General features: G+C 39.8%; 1 protein-coding gene across 4 annotated transcripts in view; it reads right to left on the bottom strand.

Annotated features, from left to right (window-relative positions):
- The window catches only part of LOC109227359, a 34,136-nt gene continuing 25,429 nt past the window's right edge, over positions 2,978-11,684 (bottom strand). For 2 of the 4 annotated variants that reach the window (XM_019392496.1, XM_019392512.1), the window contains 6 exons: positions 7,004-7,096; positions 6,312-6,455; positions 5,038-5,119; positions 3,822-3,904; positions 3,635-3,689; positions 2,978-3,493 (listed from right to left, as the gene is read on the bottom strand). In XM_019392496.1, the coding sequence (XP_019248041.1) occupies positions 3,437-3,493; positions 3,635-3,689; positions 3,822-3,904; positions 5,038-5,119; positions 6,312-6,455; positions 7,004-7,096 (514 nt within the window). In that variant the 3' untranslated portion in view covers positions 2,978-3,436. Of the gene's footprint in view, positions 3,494-3,634; positions 3,690-3,821; positions 3,905-5,037; positions 5,120-6,311; positions 6,456-6,605; positions 6,798-7,003; positions 7,097-11,684 lie in introns of those variants that run through there. The other 2 variants (XM_019392504.1, XM_019392520.1) reach the window with 2 other exon arrangements.

Genomic DNA, 11,684 nt, shown 5'->3' with positions numbered 1-11,684 from the left:
TCTTATTAAAATTTGACTTGAGGCCGCGGTTTTATTGAGACGTACCCGAGTCAAAATATTTCCTCACAAGTACAAAAAAATTAGAAGTGTTGATGAGGGAATTTATGAGGATAAAGTTGTAGTTTAAGGACTCATGGAGTTGAATTATAGCAAACTCATAGGTATTAATACGATTCTTAAAATATTTGGATACGCACATAAAACGCAAAATAGAATCTATAGGAAGTCAAAGAAGCACTTCCTCAAGAGGTTGAGAGACGGAATCTGCGAATGCAGTCTAGAGCGTTGATTTGGTCTAGGCTACGGTAGCAAAAGTGAAGAGAACCCTAAGTTGAATGCATATTGGGAGTTCTGGAGCGCTGAACGCTAGGGGTTTTGTGGGCCAATAATTTAAAAAAAGATTTTGCCGATTAGTTAAAGGAAGAAATTAGTAATAATTACCTTTTTTATCACTAATCAAATTTTAGACTCTTTTGACATGGCTATTTTTTGAGGAATATATACTATTAGCCGCTATAAAAATAATAGCGAACAAAATGTAATTTTTTTAATATACTTTTTGGCTAGCGAATGCAATTAATTCAGGTCGACCGAAAATTTTGTGTTTTGCACAAAAAGTTTGGAAATACCCCCAACATTAAAACACGAAACAACAAAGTTTTGACAAGTGAAACCCAGTATATTACGTTGGAGTTCAAAAACCAACTAATGTGAACTCCACCACCGATATTTGGAGTTCAGAGCTCTTAAAATTAGAACCCCAGCATTATGGAATTTAATCTAATAAATGGAATTTAATCTAATAAGTTCTTCCGTGAAATTTTATATTCGTGGCTATTTCCTTATTACATTTCAAATAGTGGCTAAAAACTCATAGCAGGCCCAATATATGACCATCCCACCCAATTTTGTAAAAATTTCCTGTAGCCGCTTTGTCTTTCTGTTTGCACTCGTACCCACTTTTTAAAAAACTTCAGCTTCCCTTTCTCCTCCCCTTCTCCTCTTCTTCTTCTTCTTCTTCTTCTTCAATACCACAGTTCTTGCTCTTCACTGTAGTTAGTGTTTGAGATAAGCCTTTACAAATAGAATATGAGATTGGAATTTGCTAGTTTCATGCTTTGCGGTAACTGAAGAAGATAGATTTTCTGGATTTAGCTTTGCACGATATGTAATCGTCAAATTTTCATTGACCATTCTAACAAATTTTAACGGGAAATAATATGTAGCTACTTAAACATGATATTTCAAGACTATCCGCCAAAAATTGCTAGATATTTCCATGTAATTCCTTTGACGAATGTACAAGAAACAGTACAAGAAACAAAGACAAAAACTTCAGCTCTAGAGCTGAAGTTTCCTAGTTACAACATAGAAACTTCAGCTCTAGAGCTGAAGTTTTTATTTTATAACTGGTAAACTTCAGCTGTAGAGCTGAAGTTTTCCGGTTACAAAGACAAAAACTTCAGCTCTAGAGCTGATGTTTTCCAGTATAAAAGAAAAACTTCAGCTCTAGAGCTTAAGTTTTTATTTTATAACTGAAAAACTTAAGCTCTAGAGCTTAAGTTTTTATTTTATAACTGGAAAACTTAAGCTGGAAAACTGCTTAAGTTTTTATTTTATAACTGGAAAACTTAAGCTCTAGAGCTTAAGTTTTTATTTTATAACTGGCAAACTTCAGCTGTAGAGCTCTAGAGCTGAAGTTTTCCAGTAACAAAAGAAAAACTTCAGCTCTAGAGCTTAAGTTTTTATTTTATTACTGGAAAACTTAAGCTCTAGAGCTTAAATTTTTTATTTTATAACTGGAAAATTTAAGCTGGAAAACTGCTTAAGTTTTTATTTTATAACTGGAAAACTTAAGCTGGAAAACTGCTTAAGTTTTTATTTTATAACTTAACTGGAAAACTTAAGCTGGAAAACTGCTTAAGTTTTTATTTTATAACTGGAAAACTTAAGCTGGAAAACTGCTTAAGTTTTTATTTTATTACTGGAAAACTTAAGCTCTAGAGCTTAAGTTTTTATTTTATAACTGGAAAACTTAAGCTCTAGAGCTTAAGTTTTCCGGTTACAAAGACAAAAACTTCAGCTGAAGTTTTCCAGTACAAAAGAAAAACTTCAACCCCGTGGGCTGAAGTTATGTGAAAAAGCGGGTACGCTTGCAATTTTTTTTGCAAAGCGGGCACAAGTTAAAATGTAGCACAAAAAACGGGTATAGATGCAAATGCCCCCTAATTTTTTCTTGTTAAAGTGGTTTATTATGAATATTTTTAGGGAAAACTGGTAGGCATTAGCTTATAGGACTAAGATGCACCTCCTAAAGCGGAATGGAACAAAGAGTTGTTTACTAGATGATAGGGGACCTTTTCAAGAAGTATTACGGTAAGCAAGCTTCTTACATCTTTCAATATAAAGTAAGGTGTAAGCAAACATCTCTCCGGTCATATTTATGGAGATTTTTATGTGTAAAACTAATTCATTATGTCTTAATCTGTTTTCTTTTTCTTTTTTTGGTTTTCTCGATATTCGATACTCGTTTTAGGGCCGACTAAGTCCAAATCGCGTGACGGATCCCACTTTGGGGTAAAATACTCATTAACAAAGGCGACTCTATTCCCAAAGTTCGAACCGAGCCTTCTGGTTGAGAATGAATGATACTTCCCATCCCACCTCAACCTGTAGTGGTGAATCTATTTTCAATTTAACTAGCATTTGTCTGTAATCCAAGTGTCCTCCACTAGCTAAAATGTAATGATTCATTACCTTGTGAGTTTGGTTTCACCTTGAAGGACATAATTTTATCAGTTACATCCTGCCCTACTTGATGGACGAGTGTGCTGCTTCTGGGTGTTTTGGTTCTTGCAGTCATCAACCGCATGCAATCATTCATGAAGCTGAAACTGCAAAGGGTTAGAGGATAAATCTTCGGAAATATACTGCCATGAGCTACCAAAGAATTAAAGCTCCCATGACTCTCTGTAACTACAACTGGTTAAACTACACTGATACATTGATATTGTGAATACTTTACATTATCCGTATATACAGCCTAAATGGTAAAAGATATGACATGCTTATCCTCCTGAGATAAATTTTTTATAAAAAAAAAAGATATTTTGATATTGGTTACATGAAATTGTGTGCTTCATTGTAGAGGCAAGAAGTGAAGAAAGATCAAATTTCTCCCAGTTCTTCATTCTTTGCTGCCAACTTCCCTAATTCATCCAGCTTACCCACCAGACAATAAATTCAACGAAATAACCTTGACTGCAGTGTGAGCCACAGCATCCCATAAAGCCATTTCAAGAAAGAGAGAATTGACATCGACATGTGGATGGCCACGAGCATTCAAATCACAAACCGCCGGGTAAGTACAGGTGAGCAGGTTTTGTTGCCTTTTAGTTGTTCATACCGGAACAGTTGTCCCGCCTGGTATTTCTGATTACCTTTGCGAGAAGTATGGGTGTTTTAGAGCCTCATCGACACTAGGTCGATCTTCCTGAAATGACGATGCAGTAAACAGACCACAGAATCAGATACTAATTTCATCTCAGTTAATTAACAAGGAGAAATGCCAAATAGACAACATATGCGTCAAATGTAGGTTTTAGGCGTTAGACTTTTTGAAGACAGAGCTTACAGGATTCCATTGTAATAATTCACGTACTAGTCGCAGTGCCCATATGTTTGGGAACCTGCACCAACAAAAAGTATTCTCAGTGAGCTAGCAACTTGAAACTTTGTTGCCTCATAGTTTGTCCTTTTGATCAGGGTAAAAGGCATCGGGATTCTGGTAGGGAGTCCAGAGAGCAGACATGAATACAAACCCTATCTTCAGAGGATCCCTGTTTTTTATTTGACGAGAAAAGAACTCTTCAGAGCATTTCCACGGAGCTGGTGAAACTGAGGCCTGAATGAACAAATAAGAATTTAAATGAATGTAGATGAGCTCTAAACACTGAAGCTAATCATTCCCAATCTCTAGAAATTATCACGGCTATAACACAGTTTAGTGGTATACCTCAAACATTGAATAAGCTCTCAGAATAGACGGTGGAAAGATGTGAAATGTGAATAATTCACTCCAATAGTTAGACTAAGAAACTAATATCATAAAAAAACAAATAAAAGAGAAAAGAGCATATTGACACATAAAATCTGAAAATATTGACCGACACCAGCTAGCTTTTCAACTGCAAATGTGGAGAAGTGAGACTCGACTAACTCAGTCTACTTATCAGACAAATGATGCGTCACAAAACCATTAGGCTCAGAAATTTGAGAAAAGCATTTCACGGATTTAATGTGAAACTGAATCACAATATTCCACCACCTAATACTTCCTGTTACATGTGAGATGTTCTTTCACACGGTATAAAACTTCCAAAACTAGTCAGCTTCAGAAATGTGGGGAAAGCATTTTTCACAGGTTAGATATGAAAATGAAATATGTTTCCACCACCTAATATCTCCTGCCATAAACAGGTATAAGACTTGCACCACCATGGAAGTGTTCGAATAACAAACATCCACTATATTGGTAAGATACGGAAAAAAATGGAAAAATGAGATAGAAGAATAAAGAATCAGTTGGATGACATTGAATAAATCTAATCTGTATTGGTGTAACTTGAACATCATTGCAAGAGCTTGAACTAAGGTGATCTTTAATGACGTACTGATTGCTCAATACAAAACTAAAACAAACCCACTTTGCAATAGTTCCAATTAAGTGTCAAAACTTTATCACATTGAAAGTGCCTAAGAAATACTTGTCATTACAACAACAAAAAAAAAAAACCAGTATAATCCCACAAGTGGGGTCTTGGGAGGGTAGATAGTTCGCAGACCTTACCCCTACAGTGAATGTAGAGAGGTTGTTTCCGGTGGACCCTCGGCACGAGGAAAAATGAAAAAAGAGCAGTAGCAACAAGCAATAACAATACTTGTCATTGTCATTGTCAAACATAAATCTCTCAGACAAAACCCTGGCAACACATAGGATGTGTGTAGACCAATAGATTTAGAAAGAAGGCCACTCACCTGGTCATATTTTGCTCTAGTTTGATGAAGTTTTGAGGTAACTCCAGGGCTCAGAATACACATTTCCATGAAAGATCTAAGCCTGTCAAAAAATATATTGCAGCGCTATATTTAGCAGAATGCCAACCTAACTGGAAAGAGTAAGAGCAATCCTTCAAACCAAAATTATCTTTTTCATGCTCCCATCATCAGACAGACCATGTACATGTGTAAAGCTCCTTTCCTCTATTAATTGATACAAAGTAAAAAACCTTTCCTCTCCAATGCAATGACTAACAAGGAGTAGCACAAATTGATTAGAGCAAATCTCCATCGAAGAATCTTATATAAATTAATACGAGTGGGAAAAAATTGAAAGTCATTGTAATAAGACTGTTGGTGATTTGAAAGGAAAAAGCCCTAAATTTTGTGGGGTTTATGGATGAACTTTTCCTTACAAATACTCAATCATATACGAAGCATAATATGATGTTTTCCCTTAACAGACTTAAGTACCAAGCACTCGGCACCTGCTAATTGGCTTAAGATCTTTTCAGGAATTTAACTTCCTTTTTATTTTCTAATGAATCGAAGTCATTTAAAATTTGAAATCTAAATCAGTTGTTATTAGCTACCAAAATAACACCACGTATTTCAATCAAAATTCCTGGCTGTGTCTTAACATGTGATTAAGGTACACACAGCAAGTCAACTACAAAGAAGAGTAACTTCAGATTCGTGTTAGAATGTAACTGTTAGCGATATAATGTCAGAGTATTAGAAGAGTAATGTAATGGTGTTAGACGTCCCACATTGAAAAATATAACATGTCTTGTATTTAACACCTATAAATAGGTGTGTCTTATATTCACCAAATCATCAGGTCTTTAATACATCTTCTATTCTCTTAAAATTCTCTCACACTACAACTCTATTCTTTCTCCATATTCCCATCACCTTATACACAGATTGCTGCAGAAATATAAGTCATGGTTAAGACATAGTTTCATCAACTTTTAATCCTCAAGATTCTGATTTCAGTTGTGCAGAAATCAGACACCTTGTCTTCAGTGGTACTTAAGGCAGATCGACCACATCTTTTTGTGGACGATTAACTGAAGACAATGTAATACTTATATATACTACCATATTGTAAAACAAGATACCAATCACCTTCCACGTGGAAAAATAATCAAAATAAAATGCAACATATATGGTTAACATGTGAATTTTTCTCCAGGAAGTCGAAAAAGTACTCTATCGAGTTGGCATAATCATTTCTAAACTGGACTTACTTGTAAGCTAGCTCCTTCAAGCTTTCGTTCCAATCCTCTAGGTGCTGATCTAAAAGAGCACGCGTCCTAGAACTCACCTGAAACACGTCTGGAGTACCCAAAACCAGTTCTAAGATCACTACACCAACACTCCACATGTCATACCTGTTCAACACAAACATAATGAGAAGCTCTGTGAGACTAGTGTATGTAACATTTACAATAAACACTTATGATTAAGCTGATGTTCTTGAGTTTTTATTTCGTTTTTTTTTTTTGGGATAACTGTGGTGTCTGGGCCAGCTTGCGCGCACCTCGACTAATTTCACGGGATACCTGCCACCTCCCTCCAGCAACAGGTACCAAGTAACTCTATCCACCAAGGCTTGGATAGATGGGAAGAAATCACCTAGTGTTTTTTGCCTCTGCTGGGATCAGAACCTGAGACCTCATGATTCTCACCCACTTCATTGACCACTAGGCCACACCCTTGCGTGCGCTGATGTTCTTGAGTTAATGAATGAATTTACATTAAGTGAATACCAATCATAATGATGAATAAAAATCTGGTTGCCTTCAAGAGTCATTCAGTTCCAAATTACACATTAGATACTGAAAAGACGCATATGACGAATGCACAACTTATGTTATACAACTGTGGAGACATAATAACGGGCATAAAACCAAAACTAAAATTCAGAAGTAACAAGAACCTGACATACTTCATACTAGTGAGAGTCAGCCCTTGATACCAACTGGCATTCAAAAGAGCTTCAGGTGGAGTATATTCATAAGTTTGTTCAGCTCTGTGAAAAAGAAAAGGAAATAGAAATGAGAAAAATAAAAAATGTAAGAATATAAAAAAGTGGTGAAATTCCTCTATATCACAGAAAAAATGGCTAGGAGCAGCAAAAGAGATCATATAATTCTTTAAGTATACATTTCTCAGCACAAAAAGTAGAAGACAAACATTCCAGCATTTGGGTTATCAACAAATATACGGTAAAAATCAGAAGGCCCGATTTTATGGCCAATGTAGCGCTTCGCAAGCGCGTCTCCAAAGGCTCGAGGCATGGCTCGAGGTTCGACCCCGAAGGTTCCTAGCGTTTGACCTCGAGGCAGTGCAAATCGATGATTACCATGAAAGAGCGGGAAGTACCCAAGGCATATGATCAAAGCTGACAAAATCTGCAAGAGAAGCACTAGTCCATACCAAACTAGCGAATAGCTATACCAGCTATATTTCTTTGTAATAAAAGCATCCGCACTATGTTGGGATTTCCCCTCATATATAAAGGGGATCCTTGTCATTTTGTAAGAGGAGGACACACAACATACAACGTTCAATACAAGAACATTCTCTGCTCTCTAACTTAAAGACATTCTCTGCTCTCTAACTTAAAGACATTCTCTCTTTGTCCTATTACTCACATTTATTGCTAACATTTACTGTGTTCTAGTAATTGTTCTTCATTTATTGCTTATTATTGATCATAATGAGCCTTCATCAAAGCTCTCAAAGCTGTTAGCCCTTCATCGGCTGTTCACAGCTTAGTGTCTAGCTCGACCTCGAGGCCCCGTATAGGCCAGCTCGAGGCCCCGATTCTCTATCATTCGATTTGCTCAAACATACTGCCTTCAAAGTTTTTACCTTATTTTCTAGTCTCGCACTTAGCATCTACTGCTTAACAACTAGCATAAAAACAGATCACGTATTTTTAGAACCACAAAATCAAATCTAATTGTTATCACCATTTTCAAGGTAAACAGTTTGGCGCCCACCATGGGGCTAAAAATAATAGTGGTTGTTTTTTTGCTGGTTTACTACATAACGCGAGTTATCTTTCACACTTTTTCTTGTCCAGAGCATCTTTGATTTCAGGTCAAAATGTCAAACTCAATGAATGCACGGGAGAACAACGGTCCTGAGGACCATGGAGAGAATGGTGTAGTTGTTCCGGGTATTGGTGTACCACCGCGAAACCCTGAGGATGCACCAGAACCAATTCTCGTGAACGTGGTCTCGCGCAACGCCCAACACGTCAACATAAGCTCCCATACCGACATGAGTATACGCCAAGAGAACCAACAAGAAGCTCAGAAAACCCTAGCTCAGGAAGAGCGAGAGGTTAGCCTTCATGTTATTTTTGAGATGTTGCAGGCACAACAGCTGGCGATTGCTCAACTACAAAGCCACCAAAAAACTCCAAGCGCAGCAGCACCAGGGGCGGCTCCTCGAGCCGAACAAATACCAGAAAGATCAAGCAATAACGGGTCAGCAGCCGATCCTGCTATCATAAAGATGCTCGAGGACCTCACGAAGAGGATTGAATCGGGCGAGAAGAAGATAGAAGCCAATGACAAAAAGGTGGAGACCTACAATTCTAGGGTCGATCAAATTCCGGGCACACCCTCGATCCTGAAGGGTGTAGATTCGAAGAAGTTCGTACAAAAACCATTCCCACAAGATGCTGCTCCAAAACCCATCCCGAAGAAGTTCAGAATGCCCGACCTTCCGAAATACAACGGAACCTCGGACCCCAACAAGCACGTCACCGCTTACACTTGTGTAGTGAAGGGCAACGACCTAAAGGACAACGAGATTGAGTACGTCCTACTAAAGAAAGTTCAGAGAAACACTTTCGAAGGGGGCCATGATGTGGTACCACAACCTCGCCCCGAATTCAATAGACTCATTTGCCATGCTGGCAGATTCTTTCATAAAGGCACATGCCGGTGCCATCAAGGTGGCTACAAGGAAATCCGACGTCTTCAAAATCAAAAAGAGAGAACGAGATGTTGCGGGAGTTTGTGTGTCGCTTTCAAATGGAGCGAATGGAATTACCACCAGTCTCCGACGACTGGGCCGTACAGGCCTTCACTCAAGGTTTGAACGAGCAAAGCTCGGTAGCTTCGAAGTAGCTGAAGCAGAACTTGGTCGAATATCCCGCCGTGACCTGGCCGGATGTCCACAACTGATACCAATCGAAGATCAAGGTCGAGGACGACCAACTAGGAGCCCCCTCGGGCTCAGTATATCCTAGCACGCTTCTAGCAAATGAGCCAAAACCAAACAAGGAAAGGTACCAACCATACACTGAAGATAGAAGAAACGCCCCAAGATGTAACATACTCCGAAATGACCGAAGGATAGATCGAGGTCACAATCCTTGGGGACTCGTAAGCAGAGCCGAATTCGACAGACACACAGGACCGACGGAGGCACCCCGATTGTCCGAATACAACTTCAACATTGACGTTTTAGACATCGTCTCTGCCATCGGTAAAATCAAAGAAACCAGGTGGCCAAAACCCGTACAATCAGATCCGTCACAAAGGAACCCCAACCTAGTGTGCGAGTTTCACGGCATGCACGGTCATAGGACCGAAGACTGCAGACAGCTCCGAGAGGAAGTAGCCCGACTACTCAGCAAAGGGCACCTCCGAGAGTTCCTTAGCGACCGAGCCAAAAATCAATTTCGGGAAAGAGAGGCGAACAGAAAGAATGAAACAAAAGAACCACAACATGTCATCCACATGATTGTTGGAGGAGTCGACATCCCACAGGAACCCATCGTCAAACGAACAAAAATATCCGATCACCAGGGAAAAGCGAACTCGGGGTTACATACCCGAGGACGCTCTCACGTTCAGCGACGAGGACATCGAGACCCTGTCTCAACCTTATAACGACGCACTGGTAATCACTTTTCTTGTAAATACATTTCAAGTTAAACGTGTACTTGTGGATCCAGGTAGCTCGGCCAACATCATCAGGTCGAGGGTGGTGGAGCAGCTCGTACTGCTCAACCAGATCTTGCCCGCCTCTCGAGTCCTCAACGAATTCAACATGGCGCGCGAGACAACAAAAGGAGAAATCACCCGCCCGGTCAACGTGGCCGGCACAACCCAAAATGTCAAGTTCCATGTCATTGAAGGAGACATGAGGTACAACGCCTTGCTCGGAAGGCCATGGATACACTGCATGAGAGCAGTACCATCCACCCTCCATCAAATGATGAAATTTACGACAAAGGACAGAATAAAAACCGTCTACGGAGAACAACATGCAGCGAGAGAGATGTTCGCGGTGCACGATGTGGCACCGGCCTCAACACCTCCAGCATCGAAGGAGCCAAAAGATAAGCAAATAGTGAGAAAGCAATAGCGAGATATATTCTCGGCTACACCCGACTAAATGAGTAAAGGACTGTACCGCGTCATCGGAGCAAACGGCTGGAGCATATCGAGGCTCGAAGCGCCATCAACACTAAGGTATAATCATTTCCCTTTTTCATTTACATTTTACACTAACCTGTGCGCAGATATCCGATTGGAACAGTCGAAGCGATCTCCAGCTTGAAGACCTTAGGTTCCAAAGCATGCGTTGCACTATTTTCCTTCGATCGGGTTTTATCCCAAGAAGGGTTTTACCGGCAAGGTTTTTAACGAGGCAACATCTATGTGCTACCTAAGGAAAACTCAACAAGTATTCAAGGCTTCTCTTCAATCAACCTCGAATACTGGGGGCATCCCCCCCGAGAGGTCACCTCGTCGGAGAAGTCAAGATGTGCTAAAAAGGGTTTCGATAGGAAAATGATGTATCGGGCCAAACGGTCGAACGAACCGTGTCCGTATAGAATAATCGAACCCTTGACAGCGAAAACATGTATACTTGTGCCAAGTAATCAAGAAATATTTGTTCCATCGAAACGCTTTGCGCTTCGAAGAAATCTGCTATTTTTTCAAGAAACGGCTCCAGAGCCAGAAAATTCCCGAGCACTCGGGGACTGACGTCAAAAACTCGAAGTCACATGACCTCCTGGCCAAAAACTTCGAACAAATAAGCCTTCAATGAGGCAATTCCAAGTTTACACAAAACGGTTCCAAAGCCAAGAAACTCTCAATATCTCGGGGACTGTCGCCGACTACCACCCCATCGACTTATCGAAATCCCGAGGCTATAAGACCCCATGTGGGCAACCTCGAGCTCGTAAGACCTTTATAAGGCAAAACCAAAATGTGTAAGACCTCAAGCAAGGCATGAACTACACTTGTACCAAGTAACCAAAACTGTAAGACCTCAAGTAAGGCATGTAAAAGTTATAAGACCTTACAAAAAGGCATAATCCCGGTCTTAAAGCTAAGGCTATATATCCGAACTTGTAAGACCCCTAAAAAGGCATACCCTCGATATAGACACCGAAGTTACTTCACTCGGGGACTAAAAGGCTCCGACCAAATACAATGACTATGGTCACAAGGCTGTACCAGCCAAACTAACGCGACTCGGGGACGCTCGACCGTTGCTATAAAATCACAGGCCTTCAATTACTTCGAAAAGAACCGGTTAAGCAGGCTACCCTCGGCACAAGAGAAAGAGCTTCGATCATA

The sequence above is a fragment of the Nicotiana attenuata genome, chromosome 1 (assembly GCF_001879085.1).
Source record: "Nicotiana attenuata strain UT chromosome 1, NIATTr2, whole genome shotgun sequence".
In the NCBI taxonomy this organism is placed as follows: Eukaryota; Viridiplantae; Streptophyta; class Magnoliopsida; order Solanales; family Solanaceae; genus Nicotiana; species Nicotiana attenuata.
This window is presented reverse-complemented; position numbering and strand designations above follow the sequence as displayed.